The sequence below is a fragment of the Myotis yumanensis genome, unplaced genomic scaffold, assembly GCF_028538775.1.
Source record: "Myotis yumanensis isolate MYYU_CA2020_CCGP unplaced genomic scaffold, mMyoYum1.0.hap1 SCAF_12, whole genome shotgun sequence".
Lineage (NCBI taxonomy): Eukaryota > Metazoa > Chordata > Mammalia > Chiroptera > Vespertilionidae > Myotis > Myotis yumanensis.
The window spans coordinates 37,269,974-37,289,247 of NW_027223763.1; the positions used below are offsets into that span (position 1 = coordinate 37,269,974).

General features: G+C 38.9%; 1 protein-coding gene across 1 annotated transcript in view; it reads left to right on the forward strand.

Annotated features, from left to right (window-relative positions):
* LOC139021168 (guanine nucleotide-binding protein G(q) subunit alpha) overlaps positions 1-19,274 on the forward strand; it is a 262,086-nt gene that overhangs the window by 76,728 nt on the left and 166,084 nt on the right. Inside the window, exon 2 of the mRNA XM_070431461.1 lies at positions 15,951-16,135. Coding sequence (XP_070287562.1) covers positions 15,951-16,135 — 185 coding nt within the window. The remainder of the gene's footprint in view (positions 1-15,950; positions 16,136-19,274) is intronic.

The following is a 19,274-nucleotide window of genomic DNA, read 5'->3' on the forward strand; positions in this document are numbered from 1 at the left end:
CATTCTGGGCAGCGGTGGGCCACGGTCCTCAGTGTTCTGGGGCGAAACATCCCTCCCGACCTGAGTGGTGCTCTCATTTCCCATGCCATCTTTTTATTTTCCATTTTTATTGATTTCTGAAAGGAAAGGAGAGGAAGAGAGAGATAGAAACATTAGTGACGAGAGAGAATCATCATTGATTGGCTGCCTCCTGTACTCCCCACACTGGGAATCGAGCCCACAACCCAGGCATATGCCCCGACCGGAAATCGAACCGTGACCTCCTGGTTCGTAGGTCGATGCTCAACCACTGAGCCGTGCCAGCTGGGCTCCATGCCATCTTTTAATTTAGGTCCTCCCAGGAATTGGTTGCATAATGGGGCATTTAGATGTTGAATACCTGAATTATTTAGTTGTTCTTGTCACTCTGGTCATCAACAAATAATTGTGGAATCACAGCTGACTTAAAGAGGCAGTGTGTCCTATTATATTCCTTGACTATGTGACTGTACTTTGAATGATTAATCCCACTCTGGATAAGCTAAGTCAGTATCATGACTATGTGAGGCACTGCTCTACTGATTGCAGAAGAGATGGCAGTGGCCAAGGGTTAATATTGGGGGTCTGTGAAGCTCCACTGCCCTCAAACATCTTCCCCATGGGCTGGACCAGAACCGGCTTCAGAGAATGGATTGCACAATGGGGGAGGAAAGAAGCATGGTTTGGTGTCTGATCTAAAGAGAGTAGATGGGGTAAGGCAGCTTAGATGTCTGGGGACCTTGGGAGAATGGTGACAACTTGTATCCTGACAAAGTTTTATAAAATAGCCTCTATTGGTGATATGCTTGGCTTCTGAATGAATTTAGAAAGAAGTTGAATGCAGCCAGGTTACTTTGTTCAACTGAAGCTTTGTGAACCCTATTAGTATATTTCCGAAATGCTGTTTATTATTATAACTTTTGATTTAAAAATACATTCAAGTGTACCAAATTTAGGAAATACAGAAAAGGATAAGAGAAAAATCACTGGTATTGCCACCAAACATACTGTATTGTTAATATTACATGTCTGTTCTGTATGCATCAATATATTTTGAACAGGTATCATTTGTTCATGCTGCTTACTTTCCCTTCTAATATTTGATGAATATATTCTCTTGCTATTAAAATAATTTTTAAAGCATTACTTTGATAGTTGCCTAACATTATGTAGGACAATCTTAAAATAATACTTTAGTCACTTGCATGGTAAAGGTACATGGTTCTGCCCCCTCTTCCCCCCACTTGCATTGTGGTGAAAACCAAACTTTAATTAAGGGTGGCCTTGTAAAGGTATTAAAGATTTATATCATTATAGAAATAGAAGGCACTTTTGAGTTTTTCTAGTTTGACTATTATTGCACATAAAGGGAGTTATGGCCCATGTTTATGTGACTGTTCAAGGTTGAACATTTTAATGGTAGCAAAGGGACTAGTTTCTCCTGAACCCACAGCTAAATTTGCCCTTTGGCTCAAAACAATCCCCATACTGAAGCACATCTTGGGGTGTCTGGCTCCAAACCCTCACAGCTATCTACATAATTTTTTGGGGTGTAATATTTTCTGATTAACTTCATTTCTTTGAACTCCTACTGTGTTCAAGGTCCTGAGATCAAGGACTATTGTTAAATATTTACTGGGGATTGATAATACTTCCTATTTTGGGGTGAGTTTCCCAGGAAACCTATTGAGAATGTCCTACTAGTTTTTCTTCCTTTGATTAGAACAAGGTCTAATGAAGTGAGGGTTATGGTTTTAATCCAGCGCTCCAGTTTGTTTATCCTCTTCCAGCCAACCATTTTGCAAATGTATCATGATACTCATACAGATGGATCACTGCAGAATTAATAAGAAAACCCAACAGTACATGTTCTGCTAAAGGCTGACCATCTAGTAGAATCATTCCTTATATAATACTTGATCACACTTTAAGATTTTCTTATGTATTTTATCTCATTTTTAACCTCAGAAGATAGGTTCTTGGGGAAGTCCAAATAAGGCTGTAAACCACCTCATGTTTCACTTGTTCTGACTTTAAGATCAGTATTCTTTCACCTTTATCACCACTTCTGTTACATCTGTGATCTAAAGTCCTCTGTAAGGGGGTAAACTATATTTTTTTCAGTTTCTTTTAAACATCTGTTTGCTTTTTACAAAATAATTATTCAGTTTGTTGAATTCAGAATATATAAGCTAGCAAAAAGAAAAAGAGAAAAGCTACTCATCCCACATGCAAAGCTAATTACCTTTAACACTATTGTAAATCTTTTCACCCTATCCTTTCTATACTTTTATAGCATCTTTTTAGCTTTTTTGATGCTGTGTTGCAACCCTCTTCCACTTTTGTCTAGTTTCGCTCCTGTAAAGTCTGAATATCCCCTCATGCCATGCCTCTTGTCTTCTTAATAGATTCCTATGATAGAGTTAACACCTCCTCAAAAACTTTTAATGGCTCCTTATAAGATGCTGAATCAAATCCAAACTCTTGAGCATGTGTTAAGTGGAAAATGAAGAAAACAACAAAGACCAAATATAAGTATATACTTTAAAAGGAGAGGGAATGCATTTAGTAGCAAGCTTTTCTAACTAAGTAGTCTGGTATTTTGGCTAGTTAGATATTTGGCAACTCACTAAAGTTTTATAACCCTAGATGAAAGTGTTCTAGAATTGATTATGATAATGGTTACATGAATAAACTGAAGACCATTGAATTGTACATTTTAATTGGGTGAATTGTTGGGTATATTAGTTATGTCTCAAGAAAGCTGTTATTAAAAAAGTGTATTACCATACTTTATAAAATTCCCATTTTTGTTATAGTACAATACAAGTAATAAGTAACGACTTAATCACCTTAGCAATGATATCTGTTAAGAAGACTGCACAATCAGGGGACGTTTCCTCACCTATATTCTCAACTGCTGTCTGTGGAATATCTAGAAAATTAAGTTATTCCATTTAATATGTAGTGAATTAACAGGCTTTAAAAAAAAGTCTTTGGTGAGTAAATATAAGAGAGCCATAGGTAGACAACAGGATATGAAAGTGCTTATTCTAGTGTCAGCAGTAGGCTAAAGCATATGGTTTTTGAAGCCCTGACTCAACTGTGTGTGTGCGTGCGTGCATGTGTGTGTGTGTGTGTGTGTGTGTGTGTGTATGTGTATGGTTTTGTAAACGCCTGGAAATATCACTACACTTAGCAAGGCTTAGTGATTCAATATTTCTGTAAAAATAAAAAATTTTTTTCCATTCAGTTGATTTAATTTCTGCCAACTTCTTTATGGTTCATGTAAGCAAGCACTGTCCAGATGATGCAAGCTTTCATTCGATGCCTTAGTGATTTGTCTATCTTTTCTGTGATGAAATATTTCAGAGAAATGTTGCACATGTAATGGTTTGTTTTTGGTTGTTTTCTCTTTACTCAAACTACCATTATTACACAGCCTCATATGTTATATTTATGTATTAGTAGGTCAGTTTGTAAGAGATCGCATCAGAGTATATACTAATGTGATTTGGACATTTGTTAGGTCATATGACCTAAAATCAAGACTCAATTCTAAGAGTCTCTTTCCCTTTAACTAATTTTTGTTTCCTGGAACAATTCCGTAGATTGCGTAGTAAGAGGAGAGACTCAGTTTAAATTAAGAGGGTAATTAGTTTCACTTCCCCTTTTATCAGCAAATGGTAGAAAGTCATCATATGTGCAAGCCTTACTAAACATTAATAAACTGCACAGCTGTGCTTTTGCTCTATTTTTACTTCTTCAAGGAGCAGGTCTGGTTGTCTGTCCTTTCTTTTTTTCCTGACTGCTGGTTATACGTTTCTAGGTGTGATCCTTCTGAGCAAAGAGTGTGTTGTCTTCTTCAGGAAGAAGGCGTATTTTCCATGGACAACATGCTTAAGAGTAAGGGAAAAGGCCCTTTTTATTTGAGACTCAGGATGGCCATTACTATTTCTAAAAAAACTAGTGCGCAAAAGCGGAAGGGACAGTCTGCTTCATTACCACTCTGTTGTATGCCTGTTATTGTCACTGGCTCAAATGCTAGAGAAACATGGCCATCAGGAAAAATAAATTAGGGTACAAAATTTAAATTAATGAAACAAATCATGGAGCAACTCTTTAATTGACCTGAGAATTGTCTTGACATCAATTGGTGGGTGTCCAATGTTGCCCTTGTCTTTGGACAGCACATGTGAATGCCCAAGGTGCATCATTGGTCGCTTTGGACTAACTAGGTCAAATATAAAAGAGCAAGGGCATTTCATAGTCCTCTCCTCAGAGTTCCCTGAGCGTTGAATACAAAGGGGCTTCTTTCTCCCTCTACTGGTAAATGTTCCAGCTTTTTTAAAAAGCTGAATTAAAAATTATTTTTTTTACGCTTCTGGAGGAAGTGAGAGCCCAAATGATTTCCTAATGCATCTCTCCATGGTGTGGTTGTTGAATGCTCCCAAATTAGCCTTTTGGAAATGATTAGTTTTAAGATCCTTGCTGGGTGGTATTCATGCTAATAATGAGATCCTCAGCAGGTACTATGTTTTATGTTCAACATCTACATTTCCTCCCAAGAGAGGATTTAAAATATGTGAACACTGCATAGGGTTGGCTTGCTTGTATGTGTTTGTGTTTTCAATTGTGCTCTTTCTCTTCCTTTCCGAAAAGGGAAACGTTTCTCTAAGTTGAGTTTTCATTTTAATGAACTCTCGGATGCTACAGGAACAGTGAACTTCTAAAAATCTCTTCTACCCAGCAGATTCACTAACTCTTGTTTTCCATGATATTGTCCCTCCTCAAGATCCTGTCACAGTTTTATGCTTACTAGGCAGACATGGAACCATGTACATGTCCTTCTTGGTACTCCTCATGTCACTGTTTGCAATATTGGGGTGATATTGACTCAAAAAGCACGCTGTGTTCTGCAGTTCAAATGCCCATGTACTTCGTGAGACAGCCCAGATCACAGCTTCTCTTAATTGGAGCAGCACTTGCTCCATCCCTCCAGCACCTTAATTCCTCTACCTCAAAAGATAATTATTTTTAGAGGCGCAAATAAAGAAGCCACATGAGTAAAAACAAAAGTAAAATAAAATAATATAAAAATCTTGACATATTAACTTTGAAAGAAGACTACTACAGCTTTCACTCAACTCATTTGAAGTAGTGTTTGAGTACAGAGTAAATAATAGGTAAAAAGCCTCCCCGCCCCCCCCCCCCCGCCCCCGCCAGCCCTCGCTTTGTGAGAGATACAGTGAATGGTTTTTAATGCTGTACAACATTCAAAGAAGGAAAATACTAATAAAATCCAAAAGCTGCAGGAAACCCTTGAGCAGTGCACTCATCTTCAGCCAAGTGACAATGTGCAGATCTCTGTCCTTGGTGTGGCCGGCTTCAGAGTCCCCTCATATCTGCTGTCCCTTTCCATGCCACACACCTGCCTGTAGATCATCTCCTGATGAACATGACATGAGGTTGGAAATGGCATTTCAGATCTACCCTGGGCCTTTTCCTCCACTATAAATTTAATTTGTTGCTTTCCCATAGGGAGGGCCCCATGAGCCCCTCCATCCAGGGGGAGTATTTATTGGTTTACTGAGGCCTTCAGAGTGCTTTCCAAAGTGCATCCCCTCATGTCCCACCCCGTGCATTTATAAAATAGCGGCTTATGTTGATGTGTAACTGAAAAATCTGGAATGCTTACATTCATGCTTTTTATTATGTGAAATAATCAATGTTAAAAAAAAATCTGGGGGTGGATTTTTATTCTGAAGAGATCTTCTTAAAATGTTATTATTATGACATTGTTATGCATTCCAAATAATATATCAAGTCCCGGTTTTCTCTAAGGGTGCGTGTAGAAATGTTGCCATTTATAAATATAAATAATTAGGTGTGTGTGTGTGTGTAACTGAGAGGCTAAAATGTTTCATATCTTTTTTATATAAGGAGCTCTATTTCATAGGAAATGAAATTAGAGCCCCAGTTTTGCAGACTGCACTGACTCATCTATTAGCATAAGGATTTCATTCATGGCTGTGTCCTTGTTTTTATTGGAGGCCTAGAGAATGTAGGACACAAGTTGTATCTTCTATTTCATGTGGATGTGTATCCTCCACATCAATGCAGGGGACTTTGTAGATATACAAAAAGTGCTTCTGGTTGGAATGAATAAACATTGCAAAGTGAATGAACTTCTCTAAGAATCTAGGACCTCCATCAGTCTAGCTAGCTACTCAAGCCAAAAATCTAGGAGTTATCCCTATATCATCTCCTTCCCTTCTACCCACTTCCCATTCATCTCCAGACTAGATCCTGAATCATTCCATTTTCTCCATCATGTCTCCTGTCATTCTGGTCTAAACTACCATTATCTTTTGTTTGGATTGCTGAACTACCCTATTAGTTTGTCCTTACAATACATTCTTTACTTGGCGTAAATCAAGCCATTTTAATTTCCTGGTTGAAATTCTCCAAAGCTGTTTAGTGCTCTTAGAATAAAACTTAAGCTGGTTCCTGAAATACTACACCCCATATGATTTAGCCTCTGTAGCTAAGGCTCCCACACTATCACCTACCTCTTTCCCCATCACTGATCCACCTTGGCCACTTGGCTCTCTTGTACCTCCAACATGCCAGCCAAGTTTATTCCCACTTTGACCTCTGTGTCAGCTGGTTCACTGCCTGGAATGCTATTTCCTTCTAATTTTCCTGTGGCTAGATTTTGAATATTCAGGTATTGGTATAAATGCACCTTCTTAGAAAGGCTTGCCCTGGCTTCCCAAGTTAACATAGCTATGTCACTCTAGTTCATCATCCTTTCACTTTTTAAAAAATATATATTTTTATTGATTTCAGAGAGGAAGAGAGAGGGAGAGATAGAAACATCAATGATGAGAGAGAATCATTGATTGGCTGCCTCTTGCACAACCACACACTAGGGATCGAGCCCGCAATCTGGGCCTGTGCCCTTGACCGGAATCGAACCCGGGACCCTCCAGTCTGCAGGCCAACGCTCTATCCACTGAAGCAAACCAGCTAGGGCATCCTTTCATTTTTTAATGCATAGCATTCATCTCCTGATATTTTATTATTCATCTATCTATTTACCTAATGTCATCTGCTTCTGATACTTACATGTTACCTTTGTGAAAGTAAGGACTGTGTGTCCTGTATTCTATGCCTACAACAGCGATTTTTCAACAGGTATGCCACAAGAATTTTTAAAACATGCAGTGCCCAACTGTGTAGTCAGGGGCACTAATCTCTTTTCCCTTAGATGGTCAAATAAAAAAATGACAAGAGCCAACACAATAATAGCTGTCTGGTGTGATTGAATCAAAATTATACCTATTATTTTTGTCAGCTTGGCAAAAACATATTTTTTGGTGTGCTGCAGAATTTTAGTAATTAGTTTATGTGTGCCATGAGATGAAAAAGGTTGTCCAGCATGGAGTATACACCAAATAAAATTGAATAAACAATTGAAGCTGAAAATCTCCAAACACTATGGCTTTAAGTATTGAACTACTGGAGATAATTATCTCAGTTATTTTGGTGAGTTAGAGTCAGGGCTGAGACTAGGGTAAGGTACTACTAAGGTATTTGCCATGGATACAGTATTTAATGCAGCTTGTCAGAGGTTAGAATGGTACAGCACTGGTATTGATCCTTCCTGTGTTTATTTAAAATTGTGATATTTTGTTCATCATGGATTATTTTGGCATTAATTTTTATTTTTTGAAAATATTCTATTGAAATATGGTTTCTCTTAAATATCATTATTAAAAATAAATATATAAAATACTATTTCTCTTGACTACATTTTTGCCCTGCCCCCCAAACCTGGTATTCTCTCATTTTCCCACTTGATTTTGCATTGTGAGTTATAGCTAGACACTGTGCTTCACTTGATTATGTCACTAAAAACTCACAGCAGAGCTGCAAAGTAGGTAGGAGTATTGCTTTGCAAGGACAGGTAACTTACCCAAGGCCACAGAGCTGTGAAGGGACGGAACCAGGATAGGCAGCATATGCAGAATGTGTCATGTGGGTAGAAATAGACTTACAAGTGGGAGTGAGAAGAGAATCTATAATAATCAAAGCGTATATGCTAATTAGACCGGACATCCTTCTGGACAAAGCTGGAGCTGTGAGGGAAGCCCAGGTCCCGGATGCCAGAGGGAAGCTGGTGCCAACTGCGGGGGAAGGCAGGCCTACTCCTGCACGAATTTCGTGCATCGGGCCTCTAGTCTTTAATATTTTGGCTTATTTTCTCTACTGTTTTGCAGAGGGCTTTAAATGTGCAATGAGTAGAGGAAAGTTTGATCTGCTAGCTGGGTAGGGACGTTGAGGAAGAGGCAACAGAAGGAATATGGTGAGCTGCTTTTGGAGAGTTGGTTCCATATATTTTATTGATCACCATTTGGGAGCCCATTAGGGGATATGAAAAACCACGTGTTTGGATCAAACACTCCATAGCTTTAAAGTGTAGAATGATTTTGGGGGGAAAAAGTTTTGGGAGATTAAAAATATTACTGCACACCATACATAAAAATATAGAAGATTAGTTCAGTGTAAAACATAAATTCATAAAAGCTAAAATAAAAACATATCTGTGGGCCTTTTTTAGAAACATAAACCAATTAAAGAAACCACAAAGGAAAGTACAGATGAACTAATACAAATTTTAAATTTATGTACAAAATTTTGTCAATAGATGAAAAGAAAATGACAAGTTGGGGAAATATTTTTAAAAATATTTTTATTGATTTTAGAGAGGAAGGGAGAGGGAGAGAGAGATAGAAACATCAATTATGAGAGAGAATCATTGACTGGCTGCCTCCTGCATGCCCCCTGCCGAGGATCGAGCCCGCAATCCGGGCATGTGCACTTGATAGGAATTGAACCCAGGAGCCTTCAGTCCATTGGCTGACCCTCTGTCCACTGAGCCAAACCAGGTATGGCTTGGGGAAGTATTTGTAACCAAGGATTAATATTTTTTAAAAAACTTAATTGTTCTAAGAGATCAATAAGAAAGACACTGAGTTCTCAAAAAAAAAAAAGGCAAGTTCATAGAAGAAATACAAGTGACTAAGTAGGAAACATGTTTCATAAATGAAGATGTAAATTAAAACAAAGATTTATTTTTGTCTCCCAAATTATAGGTATTAAAAAAGTCTAGTGTTGGTTTTAAAAAAAAAAAGGGAGGGGTTAAGAAGAATCTTGATGTGTGTGTCAGTGGGACATACTATATGACGGGTCAGAGCTTTTATAACTTGTTCACCTAATTGCATTCCTATGATGTTCTTATAAGAAAGTAGAAATTCAGGTCAAGATTTTTCTTTAGGGATGTTTATCACAATTTTTTCAGACACCTTTAGGATTGCCTTTCAGACAATCATTATTAACCATTTCTGAAGAATAATTAGTATCTTGGGATAATTATCACAATATGTTGAGTGAAAAATAACAACACAGCATTATTTCAGTTTTAGAACAAGAACAGAAAAAGTACATTTGCCTACAAAAGGAGACAGGAAAGAAATATATTAAAATATTTAAATTTTAGCAATTTTGAAAATTCTGTTTTTCTGAATTTTCTATAATAAATAATTTTAACTTTTATGAGTTGGAGAAGTGTTTTATAAAAAGAAAGTTGTGAGGACCGAAGATTAGAAGTTCTGCACAGACAGGAGACCTTGGTAGAGTCTAGTCTAGTCCATCTTCTTCCTAATTAGTTGTCAACTGCAGAATCCTGGAACAAGTCACTTCCCCCTCCTTGTAAAGTAAGTGAGTTCAGGACTTCTTAGACTTCTTCTCTGAAACACACCCAGAGGCAGAAGCAAGTGAACATTCACTGGAGAAGAAAAGGATGGGGGGAGGTTGGGCAGGTTGGCTCAGAGTCATCCTCTGGAAAAGTTGTAGCATGAAAATTTATGTAAACTTCCTATTCTTCTCCAAGCTATATTGATGTTAGTTTTTAATTTTTAAAAATTGAGATATAATTATTATACCATAAAATTCACTATTTTAAAGTGTACATTTTAATGGCTTTTAGTAAATTCAGAAGATTGTAGAACCAGTGGATGCTGGTTTTTAACACACAGATATTTGCCATGGATATTCCATGATACAATGGATTTTCCAAGAAAATGCTCTTCCACCTTTGAGTCACCTTGGAAGCATTATCAGGTACTTTCCCAGGAGGATTTTACCCCTTGGAGACATCCAGGACTAGATAATTTTCCAGATATTTTTAACAAAGTGCATTTTCAATGCATCTTGCCTCTCATTCCCTTGAAAACAACTTAACTGGGTAAGTTGTTATTAATAGTCCTCGTTACTATAACTAACCTACCCATCTATTCAGTTTCCGCTCACAGTTGGTGAGACTAAATTCAGTTAATTTCTATGCTGTTTTATTTTTTTTATTTTTATTTTTTTAAATATATTTTATTGATTTTTTACAGAGATGAAGGGAGAGAGATAGAGAGTTAGAAACATCGATGAGAGAGAAACATCGATCAGCTGCCTCCTGCACATCTCCCACTGGGGATGTGCCCGAAACCCAAGTACATGCCCTTGACCGGAATCGAACCTGGGACCCTTAAGTCCGCAGGCCGACGCTCTATCCACTGAGCCAAACCGGTTTCGGCTTCTATGCTGTTTTAAAAAACTACTACTTTCTGCCAGAAGCATGCTGGGGATAAAGGGGTAAGTATCCCCCACCCTGGCCCTCAAAGGACAGACTTTAAAGGAGAGGAAGTTATGGTGACTTTGGTATTAGAGCCACTCAGTTTGAGGTTCAGAGTTCCAATTTTAAGTGGAAGAAAATACACAGAAGGCAGAATACATGTATTTCAGAGTATATAGCCTGGAACGTGGACAACACATGGATTGTATTTTGGCTCAGTGTTACTAAATCATTTTTATCTCAGTACTGTTAATTTTTTTCAGGTGTGGGTTGATGGTGTGCTTGTGGGTTGAAAAGTTCTCATTGAAAAATGTGGTTCCACTATATCCAAGTTTATGTGGAAGTAGCCCAAGTTCAGCTTTGGTGGCGCTGAGATTCCATATTTTAAACTATTGGCCTAAACTAGTGGACCTTAAAAGTACAGTATTTGAGTTATAATTGAGCTCTATGAGACTTGGGTTTGTTCTTTGCCGTTCTGTCGCTGGGTGCTGGCCAATCCAGAGGGCAGGGCAGGGTCATTTGGCCGGAGCCTTCATTAATTAAAGGCTACAGATGTAGACTTCTGATGGTTTGACAGTATCGCCAAATACAGTCATCAGAGGCACTGGCAGGATAAAACAAATATATTCATTGTACAACTTTAAATACCATAGTGTTTATAACTCCATTTTGGAATTTCTTCTTTTTCTTGGGAGCCTAGAAGAAGGGGCAGTGGTGAGGTGTACTTTCTGCCTTTCTTTCAGGATAAAGAAATGGACCATGAGGACCCTTGAAGGTCCTGGCAGTGCAATGTTCAGTAACTATTTTCCAGGACCCTGTGTGGAAAGTGGGAACATCAGCATTCTTCAGAGCAGTGACACTAGTAACTGACATGTTTGGGGCATTAAGCAATTCTACATGGATTGTGTTTCACAGATCTTTTGTGGTCCAAGAAGCCAACTGAAGTAGGAGAGAAGGGACCATGAGTCCACGATAGCTTTCAACAATAAATAATAATTCATTGTCATTAAGAAGTTAATGTATTACCGAATTTAAAACTGTCATTCAGATAGGGTGTGGAATAAGGAAAACTGACCTGCCTTTACCGATTAATTGGACAGAATTATTTACAGATTACATTATGCGGATGGGCAGAATAGTCAGTGTAAAGTTGAGATGCTTAGTATGAGTGGGATACATGGAGTAAGTATGGATTTGTGGCCCAGGCTGTATGTGGAAACCCTCTTGTGTTGAAAAGCCTAAAATGGAAGCATCAGATTGTGTGTGAGAGTATGTATGACTAGTAGGCTGTATTCTAACAGCTTACAAAGGGATGCACTCCATAGTAGGATATTAAATTCACATTTGATGTTTGTTCTGATGGAAGGGCATGTGAAGTGAACTGCGGATTGCTCTCTGTGCTTTATCTTGATCCAATGGGTCGGGAAGGGAAGAAAGTATCCCTCAAAGCCAATTACACATGCTGGATGAAGTGGCTTTTTAAATAGCGTGAGTCTTAAATAGTCTCATTTCTGGGTGTTTTGAGGAGCCGGGATAAGAAAAGGCAGAGTACTTGCCTAAAACTACAAGTGACTTTTCTGGGGAAAAATCTTCAGCCACATATATAGAGACCACTGAAGGAGAGAAGCAGGAGTTTTGTGGGACTCACACCCTTGCCTGTGTTGATATGCTTGTTAAAGTTACTAATTTGATGGGAGATTTAGTCAAATTAGCAAAAATGAGACACATCCCCACACATACACACACATTTTATGTCAGGCTCCTTGCTAGATTTTATTTTATAAGTGTCTTTGGAAATAGTACATTTCTATTTCTTTAGATAGGTCAAGAGTTATTTGTGCCCTGTGCTGTGAAAAGAGATTAGCCACCACTGCATTCATGAAGCAGTCTACTGGTGGGGAAGTTGGCTTTCTTTCATTTGGAGTTAAGTAATTGTGAAGTCTCTCATTATACTTTCATGTGGCCTTAGAAAATAACATAATTTTATATAATTTGTTAATAGCTGGGGCTTTTTATTGTACCAAATATTTTCTTCATACTAATCCTGAGTAGATTGTTAAAATGCCCATTTCAGACCCCTGAGAATATTGTATAAGTCTATAAAAATAGGAGAAGTACACACTCTTTGGGTTATACATTTGCTAGGAACAAGTCATTTGTTTCCATGCCAAAACTCTTTGCAGAACAAAGAAGCTGAGGTTTTTGCTTGGTTGATAGTTTAGTTCATATACTGTCTTTTGGATTAAATCCAACTATTTTAGTTGACTACTTTTATCATTCTGCCTACAACATTTGGGTAACACAGATTTTCTTCTAAGTGAAGCTTCGGCTTCACTTTGAATTTGCTGCATTTATATAATTAAATCAAAGTGTGAACATTAACTTCATGAGTGAAATTTACCTGGGAGGAATGGCCAGTCAATTGAAATATGGCACCAAGATTCAAAATGGATCCCCATTAATAAAGTAGTATTCAGAAATTCAAAATTAGTTTACATGGATAAAAGTGAGGTATAGTCAAAGAGGCAGTAGAAGTTAATTATCCTGAATTGTGGCAGCTGTGAACAGTTGGCCCTTGAATAACTTGGGTGTTTAAGGGTGCTGACCTTCCACGCAGAACTACAGCTTCCCCTCCACATAAGCAGACTCCCAACCATGCAGCTGACTTTTGAACAACGGGGGTTTGAACTGCTCCCTTATAATTGGACCTGTGCAGTTCAAACCAATGTTGTTCAAGGGTCAACTGTAGTGACAAACCCAAACTAGGCAACTGAAGGCTGGGTTTGAGCCCTCATGCTGGTCGCTACGAGCCATGTCATCTCAGCCATGATGCCTCGCCTCTTCAAGGCCTTTTCCTTTGCATGGGATAAGGATAATAAACACATCAACCTTACAGATTTCTGAGAGGATAAAATGACCGTGTATTTCAGAGTGCTTGACAAAAACATAAAGGATTGAACACAAATTGCTTTCAGTTTCCTTTACAAGAGAGGGGATATTCAGGAGAAGGAGACCACTGTTGCCCCTGTCTACATTGGAGATTGGACATAGACAGAGGGGTGAAAAGAAGGAGAGTACACATGCATGTTCTGGGGGACAGGTACTGGATTTATCAGTACTTTGGGGGAGAGTCAGGAGTCTGGATTCTTATTTGGGGTCTATCATTTCTCCACTGTGATTGCCCTTCAGAAGAGTGTTAAGCGCCCAGCTGGTGTGGCTCAGTGGTTGAGCATCAACCCATGAACCAGGAGATCACGGTTCAATTCCTAGTGGGGCACATGCTGTGGTTGCAGGCTCTATCCCCAGTAGAGTGGGTGCAGGAGGCAGCTGATTGATGATTCTCTCTCATCATTGATGTTTCTGTCTCTCCCTCTACCTTCTTCTCTCTGAAATAAATAAAAAAATGAACAAAATACCCCCCCCCCCAACATAAACAAACAAACAGAAGAATGTTAAGAGTATAACTAGAAGCAAGTGCTTTATAAATAAGATTTATTGAAAAAGGGCAGAGGAAGAAGAGGGTACCCTCCGTTTCCTTGCCTTCCCGCTCCTTCTTATTAAGCTGCTTCGTCTTTCCTTTTGGTATTGTACCACTCAGGTCCCAGCAGAAGACATATGGCTGCTCCAGCTGGGTGACTAAAGAGAGTTTTGTACAGGGGCTCTTTATAAAGGCGTGGGCCAGGTAGATAACCAGTGAGGGTTGGTGCAGTAACCAGGGCCCCACAATAGCTGGGCAAGGGGAGGGTGTAGGTACAAGAACATGGAGAGGGCCACCCAGCTGGGGCTGGGGCCTCTTGGAGGGGACACAGCATACCTGTGGTGCTCTTACAGGGAGGGAGCTGGGGGAATAAATGCCCCATTCTCATTCTCCTATTCCCTGGTCTCCTCCTGGTGTCTCCCATGGACTAAATCCAAGTGGAAGACTGAGGACAAGAGAGATGTTGTGAAATCCTTGCTGGTCTGCCTCCTAGGGCACCAAGCAAGAAGAGGAAATGAAGAGAGGGACTCTGGGTGTGTCTGGGGCAACAGGAAATTATCTTATTTTGGAGTTGATTTTTGGATTCTTTTTTCGTAACCTCTTAATTCCTTCCCATTCATTGACTGATCCCACATTCTTAGGAGACTGCATTAGTGTGCTGCCCAGGGGCTTAGTGACTAGGCCCAGAGAGTTGCCATGCGTAGACTGCTCTTGCATGATGTAAGTGAAACACTAGCAAGGTAGTTTGTGCTTCATCTACTCTCTTGTTTTTTTTATTTTGTTTTTGGAGGATGGGTATACAAAAACTTCTTGGATAGCCAGGAGGGAGGCCTTGTTACCTGATTCTCTTTCCTTTTCTTCTCATACCAATAACCTTACACATGAAGATTTCTTATTATTGTTGTGGGGGGAAAACGGCAGAGATTCTGATTTCATGGTTATGTCTTTAGTTGGGCTCTCAGAACAAGCCTCTGCGATGGGGATAATACACAAAGAAGCAATCTAGTTTTTCTCCCCTACATCCTTTGTATTGCTTGGGAAAGTAAAGGTACCAATTCCTTTCTATAACATGTTGATTGATCATGAGAAACAATTTCACAGCTTTATTTCCATTAGAGATGCTACTTGTTGGATACTCCCCTCCCCTCAATATTCATGGTTGGAATTATACTCAGTGCCCCCGCCCCCTGAAATCAGTATATTTGCTGCCCAGAAAAATCTTCATTCCTATCTGTTTACTGTGCTCTCTATACGCCCCGTTTTCAAATAAGAAAAAGTGTCTAGAAAAGATTAGGCATTTTTCTCTTGTCACCCTCTGAGCAGCTTTTGTGTAAGAGCATTGTCATTTCCAAGCCCAAATCCTGGCCCAAGCAAACAGCCTCCTGGAAGCTGTTCAGCTATCCCCTGGGGAAGAGCTTTATCAAGTGTTTATTCTGTTCAAAAGATGCTGTTTTCATTGTATTTCTTAGAAGATACATGGTTATAAATCACTATCAAAATTCATGCTGAGTGGCCTCCGATGGGGTGACAGTTGTTGTTTTTTAAGCTCCTCTGCCTCTGAAATGAACTCTCATTCTCAGATTTGGCTAAGTGTTCACCATGGGTAGCATGTCCACCCCGTGATGCCGCTCTGCTCTCCTGTGATGTTCCTCTGAGCAGGCGGTTGGGGAATGTCAAGTCCCAGCAGGCATTTCTGGTTTAGTGTCTGGGAGACTGTGGGGAGGTATCATGGTCTGATGAGCTTCTGTTGTTTATATCTTTCAGGGACTGGAGAGAGTGGCAAGAGTACGTTCATCAAGCAGATGAGAATCATCCACGGGTCCGGATACTCTGATGAAGACAAAAGGGGCTTCACCAAGCTGGTGTATCAGAACATCTTCACGGCCATGCAGGCTATGATCAGAGCCATGGACACGCTCAAGATCCCCTACAAGTACGAGCACAATAAGGTAGGCGTGCTGCCCATGGGAACCACTGGCCAGGCCATTCGCTTCTGGGATGCCTGATGGGCTTTTGAAATGTACATTTTTTTTGTCTCATCTAATTGGGTCTTTTAATAGTTTAATAGTTGTTTTAAGATATTTTTTCCCTAAATCTTTAAAGTCACATCTATAAAAAATTAGAGTTGTGTTCTTAGCAATATCAATGAAAGGCTTATTTGGATGTTCGACGATAAATATGTGGAGGTTTAAAATGTAGGGGCACACATTCCATTGAGAAGACAGTTTGGCAGTTCAAGACAAACTGACCAAAGTGAGAGAATTCAGAGAAGAGGTGTCTTGCTTCAACCTCCCACTCTTTGTGCTTCCTTGAAAAAAGAATGAAATTAGCTTATGGCCATTTTGTATGGTTTAATTTTGTGACTTCCTTTCAGTAATACCATAGGCTTAATTTTATTTCAAAATAGGTCCATCTATCACTTCCAATAACCTTTCAAACATGTTCCTCTGCAATAGTGTTAAAGACATGGAAACTTCTAGAATCATTTGACAAAGGGTTAGGAAAAAGAAATAGAAATTTGCAGCTTTTTAGAAAACAAACTTTTCCAATATCTAGCATTAGCTCTTAATTGAAATAGAAAACCAAGTTTATATTTGGGTGAAAATAAATGCTGTCATTGCTCACCCTCCAGATATTATAGATACATGATTCCAAACAAGGTGGGTGTGTCTGCTGTGGTGGCTCCAGGTGTGAGTGACACTGCCGTTGCCCCTCGAAAAGCTGTCAGCTGCCTGCGGTTACACCAGGGAGGACATCTGTGCAGAGGCCCCCAGCCCAAGGGAAGGGAAGTCTATTTGGAATTTGTAGGAATGCTTTACAGTCTGTTTTCTTCCATTCTGTGAATCAGTGCTTCCAGTGACGTACACAGTCTTATTCCTTAGGGCTTTTATCTTACAGTAAGCTGGTAAAATCTCATCTCTTTTGACAAACACTACATTTACACCAACAGTTTTAGTGTCTTCAATCAGAACTTCCATTCTCTCAGTATTCTTGATAATCTGCTCTTGAGGATATTTCCATATACCAGGACCAATAGGTAATAGCAAGGAGTTGGCATGCCCAGTGTGACTCATAACTAGATTTAATTCATAAAAATGAATTATCGGTGAAATAAAGCAATTTTGTATACCTTCACTTCTGTTACCATCTTGAAGTTTCTAACTATATGGATCATCTTGAAATCAGACATTTCTGTTTTTTGGGTGGTTCCTTGAAATTAACGGACTGTTTCTTGTCTAATGATATCCTCACACTTTTTTTTTATGGCAACAAGAAAGTCTCTCCACAAATAACAGAGACCCTCACAAATGATCCTTCCTGCTGCTGTTCTCAATAGTGAAAGGATCTGGGCAGCTTTGTGGGCCTGGGACTGGGGCACCTGAACCAGATGAGACTGCCTGCATATCTAAATAACAATTTAAAAGGATCAGGGTTCCCCCACTCCTTACCACCACCACTAACGAAATCTCATATAATGCATTTCTGAAGCAGGCAACATGCTAGTTTTGTTGCAGTTGTGAGACAGTTCTGTTGAAGGAAATTTTCTTAATGCCAGTGACTTTTCCAAACTATAATTGGTGACCTGATGAATGTTGGCTGAGTTATCACATGTGTGGTGTGATTGATGTGTGGCAACAGATACATGTTACCAATTTACACCTTATCATAGTCCCATAAATTATACCAAAAAAACCCTTCTTTCTTGGATGCTCCAGAGAATCCTTTAGGACCTTGCCATGATGTTAGATTTTCATATAAAGATCATTTATTGTACAGTCACGTAGAAGTAGAAAGTGGAGTGGAATTTATGCCTTCTTCATGTAACCCATTGAAGAATACTTAACAGTGTGTATTATTTGAGCTCTTTGTGTCAATTCTAGTTAAGTAGCCTTTACTGTGTTGAATATCATTCAGTTAGAAATCAGTATCCTAAAAATTATGTTAATATTTTTCTCAAATATCATAATTATCCCGTGAAATCTTACCATGTCTCTTGGTTACTTAACACACTTTCTAAAAAAGTGACATTAGTGTGTGCTGACTTCTGAATTAAACATTCTTTAATATGTTTAATCCCTTTTAAATCATAATGTAAGTTATTTTCACATTTGTTCCATCTTCACTACAGCATCTGTATTCTAACGTATCACACTCCCCTTGCTTCATCCATTAACTTCCTGAGCTCTGCCCACTCCTTGACTTTGTTAATACTTGTTCAGGAATTATGTTCTCTCCTTCCTGTTCCACCCAACTGCAGCTTCCTCCTAGAGTTCTCTACTCCCCCCTCCCACAGCACTAAGTAATCCCACCCTCCTTTAGCAGAGCCTCTAGTGGAGTATTTATAATTGTCTAGCTTGTATTATTTATGGCAATTTGGTATTGATCTGATTTCCTGACTAGACTCAACTAAGCTCCTTGAAAATAAGTATATGCCAGTTTTATCTTGGTATTCTTCATTGTCCCTGGCATTGTGTCTTATACACAGTAGAGGCTCAAAACATTCCTTGTTTTATGAATAGCTAAATCATTTGTAAGCTTCCACAACTGGAAATCTCCTTTTCTGCTTCCAGTGTGGTTGAGATGATTATTCAGATAAACAAATAGCTGTCAAAATTGTTGATCTGCGTAAGAGAAGAGATGCAGTGTGCTGTCAGAAATAGGCAGAAATTCACAATTCAGGAAGAGGCAAGGGAATTGCTGAGGGAGGGGCCCACAGGAGAAGAAGATGGCTGAAGTGAATGTGCAGAAAAGGAATGTGCACTCCTTGAGCAGAATTCTTCTAGAGGAGAATTGGAAAATAAGAACCAAAGTATGGTATAGGATATGTTTGTGAAAGGTTTTGAATCCAGACTAAGAAATCTGAGTTTTAGTTTCTCGTGTTCATGATACTTATTTAAGAATAACACTTTATGTTTTCATTAGAATTTTCTACAGAAGTTTTTGGTTACAATATGATATGCTTTATATCTTATAAATAGTTTAAAGGATTTAATGTGCGTTTTATTAGCAATTACTGGGAAGCAGTGCATTGTGATTTATATTATTTTGTGACATTAAAGCTATAAAATAAATAACCATTTCATTTTT